Genomic DNA, 26,435 nt, shown 5'->3' with positions numbered 1-26,435 from the left:
ATATATTTACTGCTTCAAACAAGGATTGAGAAGTTCGTGTACATGTTACCTCTCCTCGCTTTTTCCCCTTATTTTTACAGAGGTTCACATTACATATTATGAAGAATCACATCTTGTCTGGAAGGTTTCCGCTAAACAACATGATTAGTGACTTATCTCTGACGACCCTGGCTGGAACCAAACTGCACATTAAAAAGCTAACAAATGTAAGATCTAGAATTTGTAAATTTTAGTTTACATTAACTACTAGTTATTTAAAAAAGGCTTTTAAACGAGTTGATCAATAAGGGTTTTAGTGGACGTTATAATCCCGAGAGGGACTCCCCCGTCAAAAGGGCGGGGATAATCTTCGGAAAATTTGAATTTAAACCCTAAGGGAGATCAATCTAGCATGGCACAGGATTTATACAAGATTTAATATCGTGCTTCAATATTGACCCCCCAAAATATATCATTCTTAAACAGACAAAAAAGTAAGTGATATAACAACTTAACGACGATAAATAATTTCGACTTTGAAGAATGGAACGATTTCAACTTAGCCTGTGTAAAGCGCCCGCTCTTCTCAAGAAAAATCGCAGGGAGTACGTCTCCGATTTTTTTCGAGGAGAGCGGGCAGCTGTACATAGGCCCTTACAACTTAGCCCTTACTGTTGGTAAAACAGTGGGACACCTTAGTTTACACCCTAAGTGATACCAAAATAGGCGATTTCCACCCCTGAATGAGATGACGAGCTTCCTCACCCCTTTCATATAAGAGTCCCCCTGTTTGAAGGCTTTGGCTCAAGATAACATTCGTTTGTTACTGTTACACAGGGGCAAGTAGTTGTCAATGGAGTTGCTCATGTTATTGGAGACATTCCTGCAACTAATGGCCTGGTACACGTAATAGATCAGATGATCCCGGTGAGTAAATGACTTACTGACCTAAACATTGTCTTGTAAGTAGTTGTTATTGACAAAGCTTTAGGTCCAGATGTTGAAACATTGAGCGAGTTTATCTTTTATTCACGTGAACCGAGGTGAATTCTAGGGGCACTGAGGAACAAGATATTAATGCAGTAAAGTAGTAAAATGTGTTATCATTTGATATGTATGACTGCGAGGGAGCAGAGAAACACATATTTCAAGTTGTGATTTTTATGCAAAATTTAGGAGATGCAGTGATGTAATGGTTACTGTACTAAAGGTTGGCTCCGGGGGTCTAGGTTCTAGCGAGGGTCTCGCAGGTCCTCTCTCCACCCTCCTGAGAATTGTTGGGCGTCCTGAGAAAATACCGAGGCGGGGGGGAGTACCGAGGATAATCTACGTTGAATTAGCTTTCCTTCCAGGGGATGTAGAAAAAGTTCCAGTTTCTTCATGCTTCGAAAATGATTGCGATCTCCCAATCTTAGGACTGCAACAAATTGAACCTTTGTCATATTTTACCTCACATACTTACTGCAAGTTAATTTCATTTTAGGCTGTTGCTCCTCCACCTTCAACCACAGTAACACCAACCAAACCAACTGAACCAACTAAACCTACCACAGCAACCCCAGGAAAACCAACTTCAGTATGTTACAGTCATTATCTTCATTTATCTTGTTGTATTTAAAGATGATTTCCAGTCCGTACTGCGCACTCTCGAGAGTTTGTCTGCGTTTTTTGTTTTGTTTCATGTAAGACATCACAAAATGTGAACATTTTGCAACTACTTACGTGAATTAAATTCCAAGTTTCAAAACAACCGCCATTATGGATGCGAAGCGGTCGAAGCTTTATGCTTCGTTCTTTCTCATATCACTTGATGAAACAACTTCGCAGCTTTAAAAATCAATGAAGCTGTTGGAAAAAGAATTTGAAAGGCCTCAAAAATAAGGTATGTGGTTCGTAACAAATAACATCGATTCGCATTCCATCGAGTGAGACTTATAATGTTTATAAACGTTAGGGTGCTGAGTGCGATACTGAAAATCATATTTAAGAAAGAGCTACAACACTGTTAGCTTTAATAAAAGGCAACTTCTTAATTTACCTGTTAGCGTCTCAAGTGTAACTTTTGTAATGTCGAGAAGAAGAAAAAATACTCACACTTAAGGTGCAAAGCAAAACAAAATGACAATCAGTGATTTTACAAAATCAGGCAATTTTGACATACCTGCCTCGTCAAAACGTTTGCGATAATTATACGCGTTGTCTCTGCAATCTTCGGTTTGTCGATCCTTTAGCCTACTTGTTGCCGTAGCCACCACTCCACCAGGAAAAACAGGAGAGAGGGAACCATAGTGCGAAGGTTACACTATGTAAAGTGGGTGAAGTTCGATAAATAAGTGGATACAATTCACGACGGATGTGTGATATCATTTTCATTGCTTTATCGATTATGTGTTCTTACAGAAGCAGACAACCCAGCAAACTACTATTCCAACAGAAGGACCTGTTGTGGTATTTATAGCTTACTGTTACAACTTTGCAATATCCAGTATTTATTCTTGACTTTATAACGTTTTGCATTTAAAAAAGAGTTTACTACTTTCACTCAACTTTCTTTTCGAATTCATTTCAAAGCTAACACATTGTTGATATCTTGTGGTTTGTGTTAGCTAAAGGACTTCTTTGTAAGGTGGATTTAGTTTAGAGCATATATGCTGCGGAATGTATTGTTTGTTTGGGAAACCAAATGCGTTCAGCAAAATCTATACTTATCTCTTACTCCAGTCAAAGGACCTTTAATTTGGTTGGGTTTTTTAACTTCTTTAAGTGTTACTCTCCAACATGCAACAAAGCTTAAGCCAGTCAGTATGTACGCATAACAGACCTATTTTTAAATTGGACTCTTCTGCGGTAAAGTTTATGTATTGAATGGATTGGAGTAGTTCTGTAATATTTTCTTTCTACACTGGGTGCTGACATTGCTATTTCTTTTGTTCTTTAGCCAGATGGACCAAATGCAGGAAAGCAGGTGTGTAGGATTTATAGAAATGCTTTGGCTCTCGAAGCAAAAAGTGAAACTGACTCGGTTATCGCAGATTATCGTTATTTGTCAGTGTCTCGCAGATCAATTTTTTTGTCTGAGCTTTCGGCTTCGGCAAATAACTGATCTGTTCGCCACTGACAAATCCCGATGTTTTGCTCAACCTCGTCCATTAATTGTTAATTATTGAATGGCAATATTGTTTTAAATTATTTCTAATTAATACATATCTTGACTGTGACAATAGCTTGCACGTGTTTTTCTCTCGTGATGGTTTTAGAAAGTGGCTCGAAAGCTTGCCTGTGTGCGACTTACTTGCTTAAAGAGAGAGTTACCTGCTCTGATTTCTAATTAAACAGTTCAGGAAACACAAATCCAAAGTAGCGTTACGGATTACTTATTTCCAAGAAACTTTCTGTGAAAACTGTTTACTGCACGTACCCTTGGTAATCAGCCTTGCTCCTCAAACCTTATTCCTTGACTCTCTGTTCTCACCTTCGCCTGGGGGAAGCGGGCACGATAGAGACCCTTGGAATGCGATTGACCTGTTTGTCTTTAATCTAAATCAGTTAACATTGGTTTCTTTGTTTAGGAGAGTAGCTCAGTTGGTCGGGGTGCTATCGCTGGTATTATCATTGGTACAATTATGCTTGTGATGTTGATCGCATTTGCTCTCTGGTTTGTGAAGAAGAACCACTTTCCTTCCCGAGCTTATTACAAAAAGGTGAGTCAGAACGGTGGTGGCTTAACTGCAGAATACCCAGCTGCCTCTTGAGTTAATTCATTCATGTGCATTTCTCACTCTTTCAAAATATGTGCGAAAGTAGAATCGAGAACCATAGTGGCAGGGTATTCTGCAGTTGCTCCAGCATTGTATTGTAATTTCCATAACTAGTTAAGCACCTGTTTGTTTTTTTATTCGCCTGGTGATTTTGTCATATATTGAAGACTAATCCCTGCTCTGTTTTCTCCTCAGAATGTGGACACGGTGCATTTTAGCAATGAAGCATTTAACGACAACAGTATGATGTCATTTGATAATGTCTTGTATGGTAACCTTGACGACCCAGTGCTCATGACACCACTGGAATTTCCAATTGATGACAAGCAGCCTGTGCCACAGGTACATTGAAAGCAGCTCAGTAACGGCATTATGAGTTAATTTTGGCCACGTGCAAAATTGCCTTTAAATTGAAGGAAACCTGAAAAGAGTAGTTTACTAAGATAGAAAAACACCAAGGAAATAATGATAAACCATAAAGGAACAAGGATGGTTAAGGATGGAGAAGATTGACGCGGATAATTACAAACCAAGAACTTGAAAAATTTAGGCTGAACTTTTCAAGATGTCCAAACCGAGACGTATGTCCTTTAAGGTTCAGCAATAAGGTTAGATCTTGTAGAGTGCGCATTGAAGCTGTTAGATAGCGCAGTGGTTTGAAATGATCGAGAAACACAAACGAATTAAAAAGATGCTGTTGAGAAATATGGACGGTCAAGGCTAAACAATGGTAAAAGCTAAACCGTTGTAGATATCTGTGAGGGAAAACAGAAACTATTGCCTCTAACCCCAAAACAACAGCTGCTAACAATGAAAAGAATTCCAAGTTTACGAGAGCTGCTACACTTTTGCTGTGAGAATGCTGGCTGAAATGAAAGTTAGAAGGTTAATTGTACGGGAAGCCCATAGTGATTTAATTTGCTTTAGTTTTCCCGCGCTTGGCAACAGGTTAGGTGTTTTCCCGCGCTTTGCAGCCGCGTTCATGGTTTCCCGCGCTTTCCACTCGTTACAAGATTTTGCCGGTTTCGTGTTCTGATTGGTCTAGCGCATCTCGAGCCACGATCTCGATTGGCTGTCTGATTACTTTCATGTAGTTTCACGAATCAGTCGAGCATGTTTCTGTTTTCACTCTGTTTTTAAAGTTTACTGACTGTTTCATGTCTGTCACCAACATCAACAGCACACACTTTATTACTAAAATAGAAAAACTCTCACTTACAAAACAATGGTAATTGAAACAGAAAATTAGGTAAATTCACCCAGAATAACTTAAAAGCTAATCGAGCTGAGTGAAATTAAATAGTGTTTATATAAGGAAGTTGGTTGGCAGTAAAACTTAAAGGGGGGGAGTAGTGAGGAGACAAAATAAGGGAAAAAATAATACCTTTCTTGAACAGGGTCAAGCACCAGAGCATCTTGACTTTGACAATCCACTGTATCGTGACTTGCTTGGCTTGGACGCTACACAGAATCCTCATGACATGGAACAAGGCAGTAATCCGGTGAGTGATTTGTTTACAAGTAAAAATGGATGGATTCATGCCAAACTTGTACTTTTGTGCTCTAATATTGTTTTCAAATTGTACTCCATTTGGTCAATTACTATTACCACGCGAGCAAGTCGTTAATTTTTCATATTTAGCCGCGTAACTGCAAGCAATCTCTTCATTCGCGTATCGTCACATTTCTCTACAGGGATAAGTATTAGAACATGTACATGTAAGCTTAGATTTCGGTAACCAAATTACTATCATATAATGAACCTAGATGTAACGCAAAGAAGGAATAGGGTGTGTGCGTTACTGCTTCCTTATAACAGTAGCCTCCTTTGTACCCTTACTTGACGCGCGTTGCGTGCTAAGTTACTGCTGGGAAGGACACTAACTTAATATTAGAGTCATGGGGCGCAAGGCGCACGAGCTCGCGCGGGATATGCACTGAAGCACCTGTTAAGTAGGTTAAAATATGATTCATGGGCTACTGAACCTAAGTCAACCTTACGAGATGTCATTCTAGCTGACAGTAAGGCAGTGAGAACGTTGAAGTGCGTCGGCGGCGTGGACGCTGTCTCCTTGTGCTACTTTTTTCTCTCTTGTGATATGGAAGTGAATGAGATTAAGAGGTCAAGAATTTGATCCAGAACTTTCTCCTTATGTGATACTTATGTGCATTAGCAAGACACTAACTCTCATAGCGTTTCTCCCCCAACCCCCCCCCCCCCTCACCCAGAAGTATAAATGGGTACTGGTAAAATCTTGGGGGAAACCTGAAATAATGCCGGGGGGGGGGGAAACCCTGTGATGGACTAGTATCTCATCCAGTGGAGAGTAGAAGTACTGCTATTTGAGAATGAGATCTCCGCACAGTCCTCTTGACTTTCAGTTTACGTCATTGTGTGACACTAATTATAAACTGATTATTATAAACAGATGAACTGGTTTTGCAATGTAATGCGTTGTTGTATATTATTGTAGACTTCAAGCGAGGAAGGAGTGAGAGAATTTTCCAACCCAATGTATGACGAGGTCACCGGTGGCGACAAAACACGGCAAAAGGTATTTATAAGAACTACTTCCTTTTGAATTGGATAGGCCATGTTCGATATATCAATATTCTAAAATGGCTCCGATGCTTTCAGGCAAAATTGCAACAGGCCACTTCCGAGTTGGCTTTTGCCTCGGTGTCAAAACGAGTCTTCCTGCGAAACTATTCATATGGAAATGAGTTCCGCCTGAATATTCATTTTCATGCAAATCAAACGAAGACTCGTTTTGAATCAGAGGCGGCACAAGTAACTCGGAAATGGCCGATTTTATATGTCACTTTTGTCCCTCAATTCCCAAAAGAGAACAAGATACAAAGAAAACACCACCAAATATGAAAGTTTGTCCTAAAAGCCTCGGAGCCATGTTAGAATATCGATATGTCGAACGTGGCCTATTGCCGGTAATTATGTAGGTCCGGGATCTAAATCACGTGATTGTTCACAAGTGAAGTAACGTCATCTTTCTGCAGATCAGAATGAAAGATCATGTATTTAGAGTCGGCTAATTAAAACGTGTATTGTAATGATATCGCATGACTATTAATTTATTTTCTTTCAGTTTAATTTGGACTCCAGATACTTTCCAGGTGGAGAAGACACATGTAAGTAAACTATCTGAAAAAAAAGGATCCAATTTTCTTACCGTATCCACGCAAAGGTTTAGCGTGCTCTGAATTTGACTCCTGTCTACATTCTTAAAACATGAACTGCTTGAAGTCATGGGAAATTATTCGACATGACAGGAGGCCATTTTTTTATTTATTTATTTATTTGCTTACATTACAGCACTTACAAAAAATAACGCTACCTACAATGAAACACTTACATTACAACAGTTACATTACTCTACTTACAATAAGGCGCTTAGACTAATTACACTAGAAGTATACAATTGACAGGAGGCCATGATCTGCAAATACCTTTTTAAAAGTAATCGCTATCGATCGATTACAGTAATAAGTACAAGAAAACTGTTGCTGTCATGTTTCTGGCCAACCTCGTTTCCAGAGCTTTTCCTTCCAAATTTCAAGGGAGAAGCCCTGGGTACGAGGTTGTTTTCAGACCATGGCAGCTCAGTAATGCATACTTTAGTTTACAGTTTTTCCATCTTTTTTTTTTTTCTTTTTTATTCAAGGTTGAGGGAAGACTTACGAAGCCATTTGGGAAAAAAAAAAACAGAGGTAGGCTATCCTAGAATAAAAGTGAGCGCTGGTTTCATTGATTTCTTTTAATCTTCTCTTTCATTTGAAACTTCTGCTAATTTCACAAGTTGTGTACATAACTGCGATGATCAGTCATGTCTTCACATTTCGTTGTATTACTATTATTATTATCATCATTATTATTATTATTATTATCGCAAGGAGTGTTCTTGTAGCATCATGCTGAATCTGCTAATTAATATATCAAAACACGCAAGACCGTGTTTGACCACGTTTCCAAACACTGAGAAGAGAGTTGAAAACACGACGCGCAGCGGAATATCTTTAACGACTTACGAGGTGTTTGAATGTGTAATCAGACACTGTCTTGAGTCCCAATCGAAACTAACACAAAGGAGAAAACGAGCAAGCAAAAATCTATGGAAAGTAAGATCAGATATCCGAGCACCGTCACGGTCATGATTTCCTTTTGTTTAAACTTGATGAATTATTTTGTCAATTAAAATTGACAAACAGACCTTGTTCGTAGTTTTCAACTCGACTCCTCACCAATCCCCTCGCGGTTACGCCCCTCCGCCGCCAAAATAAAAGCATAGGCGCGCGAAATCCCGCCAGCTACGTAGGCTAACGTTCCCATAAATAGAAACCATAGCGCTGACGTTTGATTGCTTATTGTTTTTTTCCAGGCCCCTATTAATCTCTTTTGTAAAGTGACCTTTTGTTGGTTTTCTCACCAGGGGTTCACGTCATTCGCAGAGGGGATTGTCAGGTGTATTCAAGGATCTATCGATTTCTTTGTGATGCTTTGAATGCCAAAACATATGTTGAATTTGTGTTGTCTGTTTTTAACCACGATTCAAAGTGAATCGAAGCTGTTTTGTTACTCGTAAAGTGTTTTAAAAAGTGCCGCTGTCACGCAAGGCGATTTTGCCACGCACTGGCGGCGCGTCAGTGTGTCATAGCGTCTCCACAGGCTAAAACAAGAAATTAGTTTTCACTGACATCTGTCCCTTTGCAACCCTTATTTAGAACGTCACGTAGCTTTTCTCGTTTCCTGGGGAGAACCTTTCTGTGACGAACACATCGAGTAACAACGAATATCAGTGAAAAGGTGCCAAGTGTGACAGCGGCTATTCTAAATTTTACACCGCTCCGAAACACTTGTCAATGGAGTAGTAATAGGTTTCAATTTTGTTGCAATTTTAAGACATTTTTATTTGTGGAAATTTGTAACTAAGATTTTCTATGAAACATCCTAAATGTAATTCGCATTCAGTATTTTTGTTACAATTTGATTGCTGTTTTAAGCAGGTTAAAATATCTGATTTATTGTTAGCCATAGCAGGGTAAAGTTCATAGCAGAGTAAAGCTATCTGTCGATATCTGCATGTTCGGTGTTGTGTTGTCTGTGAGCCTCGCAGAAGGTCGTTCATAGTTTGCGTCAAATATATTTATATAGTTGTGTATTATGAAGCACACAAAGCTTAACTAGCTTTTTGAAAAAGCCAAAAACGTAAGTTGGTATTCGTATGCCTAATTTACTGGTGCAGGAGTCTATAAGTTAAAAGTATGAGCTATAATGCTAAAGATATAAGCAACAGGTCCATAAGTTATATGCTATAAGCTGAAAGTCTGTAAGTTGTAAGTTAGTGGTTTGCGTTACAAGTCTGTAAGCTGAAAGCTACAAGTTTTATACGTTATAGTTCTGTAACTACGTAAGTCTATAAATTTAAGCTGTGTTAAGTTCATTCGAGAAATGATGCGAAATATATGGTGTTTGTTAGTACCTAAGGTGAAACGAATCGCATGAAAACGAAATAAGACCACACGGGTTAATACAGCTCTCCTTAGCTTTGTCCTTGTTAGATCATAGTTAACTATGTTTAGATACATTAATCACAGATTTGATATGATATATCTGTCTGTAAAACCTCGGTTGCCGATTAAAAACGTTGATTTTAGCAATAGACAGAGGTTGAAAGTAAGCTAGTGAAATCATTTAAGGTATATATATTACAGTGACGGCGTCGAACGCACTCTCATAATCTTTGATTACTACTAGTATGAAAATGGGTGTAAGGCACGAGAAGCGCGGGAAAATTTCGAGCCCTGAGGCCCATTTCTCGAAAGCCCCGGAAACGTTTCGGGGCCGCAGAGCCATTTTAGCTTATCTGTATCTATAAACAGAGAGGTGTATACGCCAGAAACTTCTTGTCTGAAGAGAACCTTTGTTCGTATTAAGAATATGTGAATGAAACAGCTCTGTAATCATAAGATTTTATATTTTGCTACGGATTTCCGGATGCGAAAACTTTTTGGGACCTTCAAGAAACGGGCCCCAGGTCACGATCAGCTGGAGAAGCCATCTTAGCCCCAAATGGTCTCTAAAAGTTGGTGTTAGAGAGAGGCAAATTTGATACCTAGGCTTTCTCTGTTATACAAAAGATCAAGAAGGCCGGGCTATCAGGGTAGGGTTCAGGCCCCTTGCAAAACGTGGTCGGCCTGAAAGTCAGGGATGGTCTGAGAATGGGCTGTTTTCTTACTCATTGCCCGTTTTGCAAATAGACCTCTTTAGCTTGGGTGGTTTGTGTTCCCATTGTAGACCACATGATATTTTCTAGAAAATTTTCCTTTTATCCATCTTAAAGTTATTCATTCATATACATGCGACAATTTGAAAATTTGAAAGCAAGAAGTCTCAAGAGTATCATCAAGTGGTCTTTAATGGGAAAACTAAAGAGGTCTATTAACCCCAAAACTTACTTTCATGACTAGTTTTTTTCTATTTTTTGAATTTTTTTTTTTTTTTTAATGGGAAAAGGAACTAGGCGTCAATGTTGAAATCGAATTAAGGCCACTCGGAAACTGAGGGATCTAACCGGAAAGATTGTGGCAAACAACAACAATGACCTAGCTTGCCCTTGATGTCTACACGTGTTAGACAAAAACGTGCTATACTAGCGCTAGTGGCACGGTTTTGGTGTAGCACGTGTGGTCTTGGCAAATACCGGAAATTTTGCAAAATCTCATTAACATTTTCAGAAAAAAGGGCCAATAACAAGCCCGTGTCACTGGCCTTGTACGATCTTCGGGCGTGATCATAAGGTTTCTTCATCAGGATCTTGTCCCAGTCTTTAAGTTTTTAAGATTTAAATGTGAAAGGATAAAAGAAACGAAATAAAATGCATGTGTGATTGTAAAAAAATAGTGGATTGCATTATTTACGTCATGTATGGGGACAAGGAGTCGATGATGAGGACACGCACTGTCCCTGTTTCACTGCTGTACGATTTACCATGCACAATGCATCAGATACATGCATCATGCAGGTACACACACGTTTGATCATGTGAGCCTGATATGGTCCCGTTTTAGGATGGCTCGTAGAAACAGCCCCCTTTTCCTTGCTGGTCTGCCTTCGACATCTCTATCTTTCTCTCCCTTTCACGAATCTGTTTTTTTTGTTTGTTTTTTTTTACTTAGAGGCTGTTGTTTAACTTTCAAATAGCGCTCCAGGGCTTTTGATATTAAAACAGGTTGCTCCAGACAAAGAAATTCCAGGTGTTTCCAAAAAAACTCGCGGGAAACCAGACAGAACGGAAGTCACGCTTTCAACAACCATATTAGGCAGGGCATTGTTCCACAGGTTCCGCCGGCGACTCTGTGATGTGATTGGCTCTTGCCCATAAGCCGTGCCTGTATACAAACGAGGACACAGGAACAGAGAAGTCGAAAATTTGCAGGGAAAAATAAGGAATATTTGTTTATACTGGAGCCTATTTACCGCGTAGTATGGAAGAGAAGGTGGAGAAAAAAAGCCCCATCAAGTAAGGAAGCTTTTGATCATATTTTTGTGGTAGAATTTGATGAGATAGTAAGTGCATCTGAGAAATTGAATTTGTGCTTCACATCTAAGTGTTTTTGTCGGAAAAGTTGCTCTGCGAGACTATTGCGTGATCGTTAATCACTTAAATTTCAGGAGGCTGAAAGAAGATGAAAACTTGAACTTTTGGATGTGTGTATTCGACTGAGAAATCGATTCGTTGTAAAAAGAAAGGCGATCAGGAGTTCTAGAACAGCTCATCATCCAATCGAATCGATTGTGTCGCTTGGATTAGTGATTGAAATTTTTCAAGTTTTTGAGATGTTATTTTGTCTTCTCGCAGAATACGTAAGGTGTTGAGGCCAAGTACGGATGAGAATTACTGGGATTGCAGTGTTTGCACGTACAGAAATGGCGCAGAAGCCTTTAAATGTGCTATGTGCGACGTAAGAAAAGGAACCTCTACAAGGTAACCATTTAACGCGTGGCACTTTTGCATTTGTTTGTTCTTTGCAATTGCTGTCTGGGAGACAGAAAATTACTATTTTCAGTGTTATCTTTGACTTTCGTCCACCGTGGATATGGTAAGGTTGAATATTGAACAGACAACAAAAAGATCGCTCGAGGAGCAATAACTTTAGAATCCCGATGAAACAGATACAATTTGATCTGGTTTTTGTGACAGCTTACAAAACCATGTGCACTGCAGAACAGTGCATAACTAAAATACATCCACTGAAACGATGGGAAACAGATGCTCGTCCTCGAATCTTTGGATGTTTGTGGTAAAATGAATTGACGTCTTTTGACAATTTAGATGCCCAAGTCATTTCCTGCATGACCGCAAAACACCTTTTGTTATTTTGTGATGAAAGGGGAATGTTGTTAGCACTATTGTACAGTGTACAGATTGTTTTCCACCCTCCCCCTATCAGAAAATAGCTGGCTGGCTGAAAAACTGAGGTTATGATAAATTACTAATTAATATAAATAAAGATCTTAAAGATGTTTGGGTTTAGATTTGCAGAGTAAAATGATAAAGGAAAATTTTGAAGCTGCAGGGGAAGTGCAACCCTTTGTGGCAAATTTAGTCAGGACCCTTTGACCTGTCTAAGTGACTGTATCCTCACATGTCACTGTTAGACTCCTACACTACAGCACGTTTTACTTCTCAGTGAGGTTTGACATTTCAAATCATAACCCTCCTAAGTAGATAGCTCATGATTAGCACTGCCTTGCAGATATAATTATTGTTCGGATGTACCATCAAATTCACAAAACATAAGCATAAGCAAAAGCGTAAGAAGATCAAAGCCTGGCATTCTTCTTATGCTTATGCTTGTGTCACTGTTATGTCCAGTGGAGATGTGGTTGGTATAAGCATAAGCATAAGCGAAAGACTTTCAGTCAATCAGCAAGGCACTTTATTCTTATACCGACCATGTCCTCAGTGGACATAACAATGACATAACCAGAAGCAGGAGGGTTATGCTTTTGCTTATGTCGCAGCCATCCCCACTAGCCCGTAAGCTTAAGTTTATGTTAATGCTTGCATCGTGAGGACCGGGCTTCAGTGAGCAAAATTAACCCCACCTCTACCCACCCTATTATCTTTTACTTTCACCTTCAGTTTCTTACATTTGTTTGATTATAAATTTTCCAAATCTGTAGGGGCTGCAGACGGAATATTCAGAGAAAAAAAATTCACAAAAGCCATTTGACGTTGGATTTAGAAAGGTTGCAGCAGTTGCAGTGAGAGATCAACCATTATGGCAAAAGCTTGACCACTTAGAAAACTAAAAACCGTAACAATTTCCCAGATGAAAGAGAGGACTGTGTTCTTGAATTGACCCACAATCACAGTCTGAATTTCTCACCTATTTCAAAAACATTATGGAGAAAAAAATGACAAACTGGTTTTTTGAAGATCTGTTGACTGAGACAGGGGTTATCGTAGCTCAAGGTGTATTTGATTTAATTCTGTCTTTTTCTTTTGTTTGTTGGATTCCAGGAAACCCAAACTTAATTCTCAGTTAGTTGCTCAGCAAGTTGCCCAGCAGTTTGTTACGTCACCACCCCCCTTAAAAAAGGCAGTAGGAAAAAGACCTTTCAAAAAAATGAGGTGAGGCTTCCAAAACTGATTTTATATTTTGCATTACTAAATATCCATACCCCTGCCCCTCCCATAAAAGGTCAGTAGACATTCCAAGACAGTGAGGGATGGGGGGTGGGGGTCTCAAAAGTCACTAAATGCTGAGGAAAACTGGAATTTCTAGAGGAGTGAAGGGTGCAAGACCTAAAAACTATCTGTCGGAAGAGTGTAGATATTTTCTGGAGCAATGTGCTTTTGTTTGTTGACAGAGGAGGTGCCCACAAAGTGAGAAAAACTAAAGGATTCTAAAGGTTTAAAACTGATGTTTATATATCATCCACCTGTAGTCTGTTTTATGTAGGCTGTTTTATTCTTTTAGTTCTATTGGTGATCTTGGTGTCTTTTTTATGCAGAATATTTGAATTTAGTTTGTCAACAGTCATCCAAAAACCATTTTTAAAATGTGTTCTATTTGTACTACTGGTTAACTAAATCTGCTTAAATAGATTCCCAAAACTCAGCAATTACATATTTATAGCTTCTCTTCACTAAAGAATTCATTTTGAATTTAAGGTCATATAATCCTAAAAAAACACTTTTAAAGTGGTATGTAGCAAGACTTGGTAGGAGTATTGCTTCTACCCCCTGGATTGGATGCTAGTCCATTACCATCATTCTGTTGGTGTACTTTAAGAATTCGTCAACACCCTTTATAATCCTGGGCACAGAGAGGCACAGTGTGAGTTAAGTGTGCGGCCAAGAACACAACACAGTGATGTTGGACAGAGCCCAGACCACTAGCCATGTGCCTTTTGTGCCTCCCACAAAAAAAAAATGACTCACGGTTTTTCTTTACCAAGAGAATTCTAAAATGTAGAGGAGATTCATTCATGGTCTCAGTCATAGATAGGCATGTCATTATTTTTGTGTCCCGTAATGGGATTTCAACCAACTGCCATAAGAGGACACGTGGTTGCTAAGGCATCTCCTTGTGTGGTGTCCTAATGAGATATTCTTTTGGTTTCTTGGGGAGAAGTATGTGAGAAGAGACATTACTAAAAAACTGACATCTACACATGTAATAAAATGGCCATTAGACTTCATAGCTCTTCTGTTGCAGGAGTTTGACCACATCGTTTCACCTTTCATTTACAGGCCGCGACTCAAAAATGTTGACAGAAGCAGTGCACAGCATATGGCTGTCACCGTAGGAAATATAACTGTGATAATAACAGATTATAAACTTTTAAAACCAGAGAATTCACCTTCTGTAACACCAGACAGGAATTCACCCGGACCGCTGTCAGAAGACAATACAGATCCCGGGCCATCTCTTGGCTCTGAATATACTAGTAATGGAGTTAATAATCAGGAAGATAGTTCATGACATATAGTATATTAATATAATTTGCTAAGATAATAGGACCATTTTGCAATTTTCCAGGTGTAGTTTTCAAGATTATGTACGGTCACAAGTAACTTTTTGAGGCATGTCATTTAGTAAGCTGGGAAAATATCAACCCAGCTGTAAGCTTGATTATCCTAGCTGAAAAAGACATGTACTTTCTTTCTTCCTTAACCCTCCCATTTGAAAGAGTGCCAAGTTCAAAGTTAGTAAAATATTGAATTTCTTTTTGTATTATTTTGAAAAACATTGTGCAGTAGAACTTCTTAACACCTTTCATTTTGATGGTTGCATACCAGGGTTTCATCCTGTCTTGAAATTTAAAACCAGATTTATTTAATTTACACATTCAAGATTTTAATCCAGGAGCCAGTCATGAATAAAACCACCTCCATTGTTAGAATTCATAAAAACATGTTTACTTGGTGTGAATATGATTGGTATTAGGCACTTATCATCTTACAAGTGACTGAGTGCAAAGTCCTGGGGCAGATCTAGGAGGGGATTGGGTGATTCAGTCGAACCCCCTGAATTAAAAAAAATGAGACATTATAACACGCTGACTTGGCCTTGGAATTCTGGAAATCCCATTTCCAAGGACCTGAATTTTAACAATTTTCTGGTGGAGGATGCCCCGGACCCCACTACAGGGAAACGTCTTCAGTAGTCCGTATCTCAAACCCCCTTCTATAAAATCCTGTATCTGCCCTAGAAGTCTTCAGCGGGAATGTCACTTAGCAACACCCAAGTGCTAATGTGGAAAACTAAATCAGTTTCCAACCAGACCACAAAGTTCAGGAATTTTTCCTGTCATTCAACAAATATTTGTTTATCTCTGACTGAACTTGTTTCCCAGGTAGTGTAGATCTATGTGGAGCTTAGCTATGACAATTAAACTTATTTTATAAATAGTTAATTTCATAAAGATTAGGAATTTTAATTTCATTCATAACGGAATTGTTCAAACAGTCAAATGTGATTCAGCTGTAGCTGTGAGCTAATGAATAACAGTGTAAAAATTTTCCTACAGTAAGTCTCTTTTCACAACAACCAATATGTGTAGATTGCTTTGTTATACTAGAGATGTAGTTTTTTGTGATTCTGAAATTAATTTTGTATTTTACAGATTTTGTTTAATATTTGTTTAAGGGCATTAATAAGATTTGCAACATAATAAATTTTCGTTAGTCATAAAAGCCTGAAAATATTGGTTTAAGAACATTTAAAGATGAAATAAACTGTAAAGAATTAGTAACGATGGTTAAGATAGGGAAGATTAAAACAAATTGACTCAATGTATTTAATTTCTTTGTAAACTAGATTGCTTTAGCACAAACGTTCAGATAGTGGGTTAATACTATTTTGATTGTTTCATGTTTTCATTAACTGACAACTGATGTATGAAGGCTTAAAATTGCTTTATCTTGTAAATAACCGCTGGCATCGTAGCGAAACTAAAGTGGACTTTTTACCGCTACTTGTACTTGAAATAACTCACAAATGGTAACTCCATCATGAAAAAACGCTCTTTAGAACATTATTGTAGCATTCTTGCAATAAAAAATTGTCTTCAATGTAATTTGTTTGTAGCTGAGTGTTTGTCTCAATGGGTATTTCCCACAATATTAATAAGAATCTTAAGGCCCTATTACGGATATTTAGGGATGTGGTATATTTAGATAGAATAAGACGGGATGTGGAGTAGGAAAATCGTTGCTTTTCGCAAATTGGAAATAAAGAGATCCGGAAGACAAGGAATATTTAGGCCAAAAACTTAAGGAGATGTGGTATACTCAGACCCCCACCCCTAATGGGGCTTCAGTCTCAGCTGATGGATGTAACTCTAAACATTAAAAGACCAGGAAAGTTTTTTTTCCATAAAATCTCTATGAAATGGAAAGCTATTGTTTACATCAGATGAATTCTCCCTCCCCGCGCCCTACCCGCAAAAAGCACTGCATTGCGGGTCATGACTTGATTCGTTCCAAGACTCCCAGTGAAGACCTTTTGGGGATGAACTGCCAAGAAAGCTAAGCTCCCCCAGCTGGTAAAATGTTCGTAGCTATGTAGGTTTACTACCCTATTGAAACAGACAAACAAGAACTTTTTCAGCAGTGTATTCTCGTATCCAGTGCTACTCGCTATAAATTGTTGTTAGATACTGAAGAAACGGACAGCTCTGGGAACGAAAATGTAAACGCCTCTGAAAAGGCGGCTTTGACGCAGTGGCTCCTGCGCAAACTTTCTTCAGGCCCGTCATTCTATCTTTTCCCCAACCTCTTTCCAAGGGTTCTCTCTCTACTTTCCTGAGGTAGAGAAAGAGCCCTGGGAACGAGGTTCTCTTTTCCCTCCATGCCAAGACCCGTGCATTTTCGCTCGACGCTCTGGACAAAATAAGAACCATGTGCACAAGGTCGCGTGCAACCGCTGTGACTAATGCTGGCTCACCTTCCTATTTCTCCCAGAGGTGTCTACTTCTTTTGGGCTGGCCAAAAGGGTCGCGGCCCCTGGGAATGAGTTGTCACCTTGTTGATGGAGAGGAATGCATGCGTGAGCCTAAAGATCGTTTGCATAGGAAGAAGGTTAAAGGCTGAAAGACGCACGAAAAACGAAACAAAAAAAGTGTTTCTAATGCAGATTTCTCTGGAACAGGAGCTAAAAAGACATGGATTTACTTACTGAGGGTAAGATAAGGACCATCACCAGGCTTAGGGTTACTGGGAACGAGGGAACGCAAGAGAGAGCGCATCGAAACACACGACGGAACGCCTGGCAGAATGGATATGCGGCGCAAGGGAACGCAAGTGAAATGCACTGGGAACGCACAGGGAAGGCACGAGAAAACGCATAAAGAAGCCCTCGAGGAACCCTCAGGTCTTTTTTGGATGAACTTAAAGTACACTCGGGTGGAACACGTGCGAGGTTGTGCGGACTGTTGGGTGTCAACCCAGTTCAGCCAAGGTTGAACGTCGGCCCAGGGTTTGTTTGTGAGTTGAGAGTATGAGGGAACGCAAGAGGAACGCAAAGGGAACGCAAAGGGAACGCAACAAGAATATATCAGGGAATACAGAGATCGCACGGGAAAACCCGACAATAAAAGTTAGTACGAAACACATAGGGTAACGCATGATGAACTGCACGGAAGACGCAATGCAACGAACTGGGGGAATAAGAAGATATCGTACGGGGGAACTCGTGGTATAACAGACGAGTAAAGCCACTGTAAATGCGTGAGGATGATTGGCAAGAAAATCACTACTTTGATGAGGAAGCACATTTCGATGGTTATTTAAAGAATTACAAATTGAAGGGGGAAAGCTGTTTAATCAGAGAATATCTCACGTTGGAAAATCTTGTTTATTAAAACATTATTTTAACACGTGATCATAGTTTTTCGCGCGCTTATAAATCTGTTTATATTTATACCGTCCCAAGATACGTGTTTCCCTAATTTTTGTCGATTTTTGATATTACAACACGTGCCTTTCGTCTTTTTGTTAAAGAATGATCAAAATCCAGTTTCTTGCAACATACATTGCCATGGTTACGAGATTAAAACTGAGTGAAATTATGAAACTTTGTCCTGATGTACTTTTAAATTCTCAACACATTTTCCTTAATGATGGTTAAATAAAACACTTACAACCGAACCGCTTTTACCTTTCCATGTCATTTTTTTACGAGCTCTTTCTAATAATTTAACAAACCCCTTTGGAATTGGTTAAAAACGTGAAAAATCTGCAAACTTGAGGACACTAAATTAATAACAACTTTTATTGAATTCCCAAAAGCTATTACATGTAAACATCTAACTTATTTTATTTTTTAGAAAAAATACAAAGAATTTTCCTTCGTTCTTGGGCGTGGTTTTGCATGTGCTCTTCTTTTTGTATTCATTGAACAAGAATTTCTCACACGTCCTAATTACGAGCTTGTTCTACCTGAAACAAGCTACCCAACTTGCGTTTGTTGCAATTGTCTTTTCTGCCTCTAGTTTCTTTGTTTATGCCCGAATTCAAAGAAAAGCTTTTTCATTCGGACGAACTTGGCGAGAGAGAATGAAAGCATTTTTTTTTCTCTGACAGGCGCTTTTGGAAAACTAAAGAAGCTTTGGAAAAGAATTATTCTCATTTGAAATGCGAACATTCTCACACAACAAAGTCACCGCGCACGAAAACCCTCTTTCATCAAAGTTTGTGATTTGTTGGTTGTAAATGGTGTGAGCAAATTCCTCTCGTGATCAGTGACGTATTTTTCAGCAATTGGTTTTAGTTTTTAATCCATATTCATGACATTTGTTGAATTTCTGTCAAACCAAACTGCTCGTGGATGTTTGAGGACGTGTCGTCCCGCTGAAGGCGAATTTGCAGCCTTGAAGGAAGACGACGCTGGTACAAGGAAGGGCTTAAAGGACCTTAAAGCTTGGACAAGCATATACTTTATACTATGGTGAGTATTGTTCTTGGAAAATGCTAGTCAAATTATGTCTAGGAAGCTGAAAGAGTCGAAAAATCTATTGAACGAGTCAAGCACGTGCACTCCCTGTTTGCTTTGAGCGTCGCTTCAACTCGAAGCTTGGCAGCAAAGAAAACTATTAAACCTTGGTTGCAATGTAACTGGGACGGCGGCCTTGAAGAAGGAGTTTTTACCGTTAACTAATGTTGCGTAAAATTTTACGAGAGTCGCACTTTATTTCGTAGTCCGAAGCTTCAAATCGTGAAACGTAGAAATAAAAGCTCGTGTTCACCAACAACTTGTAATTTAAAAGTTGACCTACGAGATGTTATTTTCGAATTTTTCTTGGCACTCGACGTGTATTTTTGCCATGGTGCGTCATAAACCGTTAGCTACAGGGGCTATTGATTTTATGTTAAAGTGCGTCGCTGTAAAAATTGGATACTTTACTGATCACTGGTTGTACTGCTTTTTCAGGAAACTGACTTGGCGAGGACAAAAGGAGTTCAACGGATCTAGATCATTTGATCAGAAGGAAATACTTCAAAGATAAGACCTTTAATATTATCTTCTAGTTGTAGTCAAAATGGTGGCTGATCAAATTTAGGAATTTGTCGAGGACATCAAGCTTGGTTTAGTGATCTCAAGTTTATTATATCAATTGTCTGGATCTACAAAAAAATGAGAAACCTGATATTCATTAATTGTCTGCTGAGATATCAAATTTATTAACTGTCTGCGTCGAGTGAAGCGATTACAGAGTTCATATTTACTAATTGTTTGCTGTGATATCAGATTTATCAACTGTCTGTATCGAGTGAAAACAAGATCACAAACTTCAGAATTGCTAATTGTTTGTTTGTGATATCAAATTTATTTACTGTCTGCATCGAGTAAAAAGGCACAGTTATACACAGAGTACGAGAAATTGTTCTTAAAAAGTTGATTATCAGCCACCATTGCACCTTGAGCGATCGTTTTATCGGCTGTTAATAATTTGGCGGCGTTTACTTCGGAAGAAAGATCCCTTATTTTTTTATTTTGTTTTAAGTAATTTGGCAATATATTTAACATCGGGTGCAAAAACGAAACGAGTCGTAGATTCTGTGATGTCAATCGCTCAAGGTTTTAAGTTTATGTACCTCAAGTCATTTGATGTTGCAGATACATGTAATATTTTCATGGTGGCCCCGCGAGAAAACCCAGGCTACGGAGATGGGGTGGGTGTAAATAGGCTTCGTTGTTTTTAACTTGCATTGTTTTGTTTTTTTTTTCAACTGGTAAGTTGTCGGATTTATTTATTTTTTTGATTTATATTGATGATTTATCTACTACACTTGATACTGCCACCTTGGAAACATTTACTCATGTGCTTCATCAACTCAAAATATCTTGATGACAAGAGAACAGCTCTTCGATGTAACAACATATTCTGTTAAACATATCAATTGGCAAAACTTTATTTTATACTCGAAAAGCGTAAATTTTATCGTTTGTTTGTTTTTCGTTATCTTTTTTCAAGCTAGAGTATTTTTTTTGGCGGGGTTTTGCATAATAGACCTGCAGAAACATATGTTCTCTTGTCATTTTGGGAGTTAAATTTACCTTGATGTCTGTTTCATAGGATCACAAGTAGCCCTAAAGATAAAGTGAGATTTGTCCCGTTATACAGACCACAAATATCAAACAGTTTTAACGAATCACTGGTTGCAGTTTTATAGACAAAATCAAATTGACAACACAATCAAATGGATCATTTACAATTTTGATTTCAAGTCTGAAAATATTCAACTATTTTCTGAGATTGCCTTACTTTACCAAAAACAACTTTGCTGAAACTGAACATTTTAGAGTTGAAAGTAAAAGGGAAACAATTTCGTATCACAATTTATAATTACGAATTGTGATGTATTGTTGTGGTACATTATTGTGACAAACTGGAAAATTTTGATACGGGTCGATAATTTTCAACTTTGCTTTGAAATTGTCTTGGTTTTGTCCTTGCGAAAACACAAACAACTCGATCAGTTCACTTAATTAAAGATATTTATTTTAAATTGAAGCCAAAGAGAACGAATTGATCAGTTATAAATATACAACTTGTACGATATTTCATATATTGACTTGCTGATAATTTTTGTTCTATTTTCTCGTTTTACTATCAAGATGTTATAAACAAATCATCAATATTTAACGTTGGTTTTTAAATTGTCTTGCTCGATGTGAGAAGTGCTTTAAACATATATCTCGGATCAGATACAAAAGGAAATGTAATTCAGATTTGTATAAACCAAAGTGAACAACAGAAAATTTGAACGGACTGTTTAGTTTGGTTTCGTAATTTTTGTGGTCTGTGTAAACTTGATTTTGTTCGATTATTCCTAGTTCGTGAGGGGTGGGACGTTAACTTAAATCAACACTTGTGTTCCTTGGACTAGACACTGGGTTTAATATTTTATATTAACTTATTAAAAGACCTTTTCTGTGGCACTGGATTTTAACACAGGACAAAGCAAAATAAGCAATAAAAACATAAGAGAAATATTCAGGGTTTTTCTTTGTTATACAACTTACCTCAAGAATTAGTAAAGACATGGAGCCAACGATTAAATTATCTTATACTGAACGGCTAAAACACCACTCCAATTTGTCCATGTCATCGCTAAAATTTTCAAGGAAATCGTTATGAAATTTTAGGGGTTTAATCCAAGTGTTGAACTAGTAAATGACATGGAACTAAACAATTAAATTATCTTACTCTGAACGGCTAAAACACCACTCCAATTTGTCCATGTCATCGCTATAAGTTTCGAGGAAATCTATAAGAAATTTTAGGCGTTATCGATTTAATCCAAATGTTCTAAAACTCGTTGTTTGAACTAGTAAATGACATGCAGCTAAACAATTAAATTATCTTATTCTGAACGGCTAAAACACCACTCCAATTTGCCCATGTCATTGCTACAACTTTAAAGGAAATTGATAAGAAATTCTAGGTGTTAAATCACAAATGTTTGGCTGCTAAGAAATTGCTTAGGGCAGATTTCAAATAAAGAATAAGGTTTTTTATGTGTTCATCCTGTGCCACAACTGAAAAGGTCTTTTATCAGAAGCAACATGGCAAGTTTAAGCATTTAAAAGTTAAATATCGATTGGAATACTAAATTCAAACGCGAGAACTTATTTAAGACTCGTTGGAAATTGGAAGTCTAAAAAGCGTGAACTTAATGTGCAACAAACATTTGATGGACAAACTAGCTTGCCATGTTGCTTATCTTCATATTTAGTAAGATGTAAACACCATCTCGTGCAAAAGAGTGAAAAACTGAAACATTTCGGAGACGGATAAGTTCAAACTTGATTTGGAAAACGTTAACGTAAAGTGTAATTTACGGAATTTACGTTTTATTTTCATTTTTTTTGCACGAGATGCTGTTAACATTTTTTTGGCGGGAAAATTTCAAGGGAAGCCATTTTGAATTTTTTGCTGAAAAAGTGAAGAGGGGAAACGCTGTGCAAATTTTTTCCAATTTTCCCGCCAAAAGTCTTAGTATATAGAGAGCAAATTTTTTGATGACACCTTTGTAATTAATTTAATGGAAAATCACTTAATTAATTAAGTCATTATTAAGTTGAATAAACTTAATTGAAACAAAAAACACTTGCTTGTATTTATTGTTTGAATGAAATATTTTATTTTAAAGATAATAAAGATTAAAAAGAAGAGTAGACACTTGTACTTTATTGACTTCTATTAACAGCAATGTAAATAATAGAAAAGAGACCAGAAAACTAGTAAAATACTTTTATTGATATTACAATATTGACATGGAAAAAATAAAAATAAAAAAATTGGCGCATGCGTATTTTGGGCGCCGTATTTTTCTAAGTTTTTTGGCGGGAAAATTAAAAATTTCAAACGGAGTACATGAAGTATAAAATGTTTATTTTTTTAAAAAAAATTGGCGCATGCGTATTTTGAGCGCCCGTATTTTTTCTAAGTTTTTTGGCGGGAAAATTGAAAATTTTTAAACAGATGTTACCATAGAGAAAACTTTGACAAAAAAAATTGGCATGAATTGAGCTATAAAAACTTGTTCTTGAATCTAATAAAAAATCTAAGGTTTTTATTCACAAACTATTCGAAAGACTGACGTTTGGAACACGAGAAAAATCTGACATCAGCGAGTGAAGAAACCAAACGAAATAAACTCCTAGCTCCGATTCCTTTCGAAAAAATCTTAAAGCGAAATCTTAAGTTTGTTTTCTACCTCTGATAAAACTTGTCTTTCACTTGAATGAGAGTTTTCTTGTTTGAAACTTGGTGACCTGCAAGAAAATAAAAAAAAAATAGACAAATTACTGACAGTAATTGTACATAAACTTGTTGACCTTTACTTCAACTCCAAAGAGAAATGAAAAATGCATTTAAAAAGCCAGCTGCTATCATTACTAGAGGATGTTATCAGTTAATATTAGCGCTCGGTTTAATCACAAAATTTAGACATGCAGTTAAATCAAATTCATCACTTTGAAATTAAATATTTGGTGTTAAACCCAGCGTTTATGTTTACCGATAGTAGCCACTGGTAATGATAGTCTTAACGTAAAAGATTATACAGCAAATTACAAGAATCTATTTAGTCGATTCCTCCGCAATAGCTCAGGTTTTAAACTTATTTCACCGAGTGACACTGGACTCGTTCGTGGCCGTGACGATCAAAATAACGCAAGAAATATAGCCTAATGTGATAAAAAGCAAACGCTTCATCGTCAATTCTAGCATGTAGAAAACCTGAGCGAGATTAAATGTTAGAAAAAACTTATATTCGCTTTAAACAGAATAAAAAATTAGCTCTGACTCATCAGCCTCAGTGAATACTGTGCATCACAACTTGCTTAAAGAGAAAATTATTTTATCTTTTACAGAGCGATCGCTCATTCTCAAGCTACACGCGCTACAAATTAACTCGGCACGAAATTTTAGAGCGCGGTTTGAATATGAAATTTGAATAATCTATTAGGATGTCAAAGATTCTTTCTGTATTTTTCACCTTCATTTTGGACAAGAAGCTGTTAAAGCACTGTAAACAAGACGATTAAGATCTCGATCACGTTTTAAACCACGGAGTAAAGTTCCGGATCTGTTTTGAAAGAAACCTAAACCTGATCTACAGCCACGTGTACAAAGATTAATCATTCAACTCACCTTATAGCAAAATCATCCTTCATCGTTTTCCTTCTCTTCCAATTTTTCCTATTCCATGCCTGACATTTCCTTAGAGACAGATTCAAAACAATGAGAATAAACACCTGATGTACAGCTAAGTGTACAGAAATTAATCATTCAACTAACCGTTTTCCTTCTCTTCTAAGTTAGTAATTTCCAGCTTCTTATTCCATGCTTGACATTTCCGCCTTTAAAAAAAGATAAAAACAATGTGAATAAATGTTAGATAACGTGCAATAACAGGCTGAAACAACAAGGCCCCATTAATGAGGGTCTGAGTAACCCACATCAGTCCCATTAATTTTTGGCCTTAATATCCAACATCCCATTAACTCCAATTACAAAAATTAACGATTTTCCTGCTCTATATCTCGCTTACTCTGATCTTAATTCCCCATATCCCATTAATTTTTCCCCCATATACCCTGTACCCCGTTACTATTTTTTTTTTTAAACTAAACTTAATTTATTTTAAGAGTCGTCCAACGTTAATTTTATGTAAACTAGATGGAGAAACCAGCCAATGTTTGGTACGATAATTTCTGTAGAAAAGTAAGCTAACTCTTTCCTAATAACTTTGAAACATTTTTCAACGAGAAACGAGAAACAAATACAAACACAATAAGCCGTAGTTACCTCTCAAGGAGAACGTAACGAAGCATTTCGTCAATTTCGCCGCCATACCATCGTCCACGTGTTTGCAGCCATCGTCGCTTCAAGGCATAGTCCTAGTAAGGCAATAACTCCACGCCCTTGTACTCAAGGCTCGAACCAAAGTACGTCTACCATGACGATATGGACGATTTTTGATGATAATAACGTTGAATTGGCAGGGTGCTTTCCCACAAGATAACTTTCAGAAAGACGTTCAGGTTAAGCTGATGGCAAAATACGAAAAAAATGAATATTAATGTAAAAATCTATCTAAAATTCAAATGAATTCCCAATACCCGGTAATTCTTTTCAAATGCAAATTTCGCCTTCATTATCAAGCGTTTCACTTCAGTTACACCGCAATATTTTCTTTTCCTCCTTTTAATGTAATCTAAAGCAAAAGTAAACATGGGGATTGCAAGATTGTGTTTAAGCTTGTTTATATGTTAGCAATACAAATGAATATATGAAAGTTCATATATTTGAACAACGGAGAATGTTATGAAGCCACGATTGATCATCGCACTTATACACAACTTAAGCGGTTGTGAAATTAAAGCCCGAAAAAAATTGAGGCCTGAATTGTTTTCACGCTTTAATTTCACAACTGCTTAACTTGTGTGTATAAAGTGATCAATCATGTCTTCATATGTAAGCAATGCTGAAATTAACTGTTGAAACCAGAAAAACTAAAAAGAACTAGCAAAATAAAATAACTCCGCAAACGTTTCAAGACAGATTTTTGTAAAAAAAAAAAAAGAATTAAATTTAAAGCTTTGTATCAAGCCAAGAGAAACTCCAGATTGGATAATGATATTGGACAAGTTTACCCTATCAAGAGTAACATAGACACAATCATGCTCTACCAGCAGACACCAATGGAAAAACACTCATATTTACAGATTTCCATCTGAACACACTGAGTGTGGGCCTGTGTACATCCTCCCAAAAAAGTCGTGGGGGAATTCTCCTCAAATTTTTGGGTGGAGGGGGTAGCTAATAGCCTCATAGGCAGACATTCTGAAGGCTTGTCACACACTCCTCCCTAACGTGGGGAAGGAAGACTGCGTGATGAGTCCAAGGAGCATCTGTGTAGAAGGCTAGCTGGGTGTCTACAATTAAATGGTCTATGAATGTAAATTTAATAAAAAAAACATTTGACACAAAATGAAACACACCTGCTCTCCAGTATCATGATCACCCAGGTATTACCATTCATCTGGGAAGGCCTCCATCACTCCTTCCTTTATCTGGCTCTGGACCCAATCTAATCCAAACTCTCCATCACTGATCCAACTCAGATCAGTTATCCAATCAGTGACTTCATCCCA

At 37.6% G+C, this 26,435-nt stretch overlaps 2 protein-coding genes and 1 long non-coding RNA gene across 5 annotated transcripts in view; 2 read left to right on the top strand and 1 right to left on the bottom strand.

Annotated features, from left to right (window-relative positions):
• The window catches only part of LOC110049723 (stabilin-2-like), a 59,632-nt gene extending 48,982 nt beyond the window's left edge, over positions 1-10,650 (top strand). For 2 of the 3 annotated variants that reach the window (XM_089276140.1, XM_089276138.1), the window contains exons 61-72: positions 81-206; positions 817-906; positions 1,463-1,555; positions 2,380-2,427; positions 2,918-2,944; positions 3,549-3,680; positions 3,933-4,079; positions 5,135-5,239; positions 6,212-6,292; positions 6,842-6,884; positions 7,418-7,463; positions 8,183-10,650. In XM_089276140.1, the coding sequence (XP_089132266.1) occupies positions 81-206; positions 817-906; positions 1,463-1,555; positions 2,380-2,427; positions 2,918-2,944; positions 3,549-3,680; positions 3,933-4,079; positions 5,135-5,239; positions 6,212-6,292; positions 6,842-6,884; positions 7,418-7,422 (897 nt within the window). In that variant the 3' untranslated portion in view covers positions 7,423-7,463; positions 8,183-10,650. Of the gene's footprint in view, positions 1-80; positions 207-816; positions 907-1,462; positions 1,556-2,379; positions 2,428-2,917; positions 2,945-3,548; positions 3,681-3,932; positions 4,080-5,134; positions 5,240-6,211; positions 6,293-6,841; positions 6,885-7,417; positions 7,464-8,131 lie in introns of all 3 variants that reach the window. The other variant, XM_089276139.1, reaches the window with a different exon arrangement.
• A 234-nt stretch (positions 10,651-10,884) lies between these two features.
• On the top strand, positions 10,885-16,344 carry LOC110049742 (YY1-associated factor 2-like). The gene is made up of 4 exons (XM_020755561.2): positions 10,885-11,272; positions 11,612-11,737; positions 13,280-13,390; positions 14,516-16,344. Exons 1-4 carry the CDS (start codon positions 11,238-11,240, stop codon positions 14,745-14,747), a joined length of 504 nt encoding a protein of 167 aa, XP_020611220.1. The 5' UTR covers positions 10,885-11,237; the 3' UTR covers positions 14,748-16,344.
• Positions 16,345-22,886: 6,542 nt separating this feature from the next.
• On the bottom strand, positions 22,887-26,266 carry LOC110049748 (uncharacterized). Its single transcript, XR_002296799.2, has 4 exons — positions 25,087-26,266; positions 24,577-24,638; positions 24,430-24,498; positions 22,887-23,549 (listed from the first exon to the last, which is right to left on the bottom strand). It is a non-coding gene; the product is annotated as an uncharacterized LOC110049748 (long non-coding RNA).
• Between the last annotated feature and the right edge of the window lie 169 nt (positions 26,267-26,435).

Source organism: Orbicella faveolata, unplaced genomic scaffold (genome assembly GCF_042242905.1).
Source record: "Orbicella faveolata isolate gen_17 unplaced genomic scaffold, um_ofav_v1 contig_4, whole genome shotgun sequence".
Lineage (NCBI taxonomy): Eukaryota > Metazoa > Cnidaria > Anthozoa > Scleractinia > Merulinidae > Orbicella > Orbicella faveolata.
Note: the sequence above shows the minus strand (reverse complement) of the source record. Positions and strands in the feature narration are given on the sequence as shown.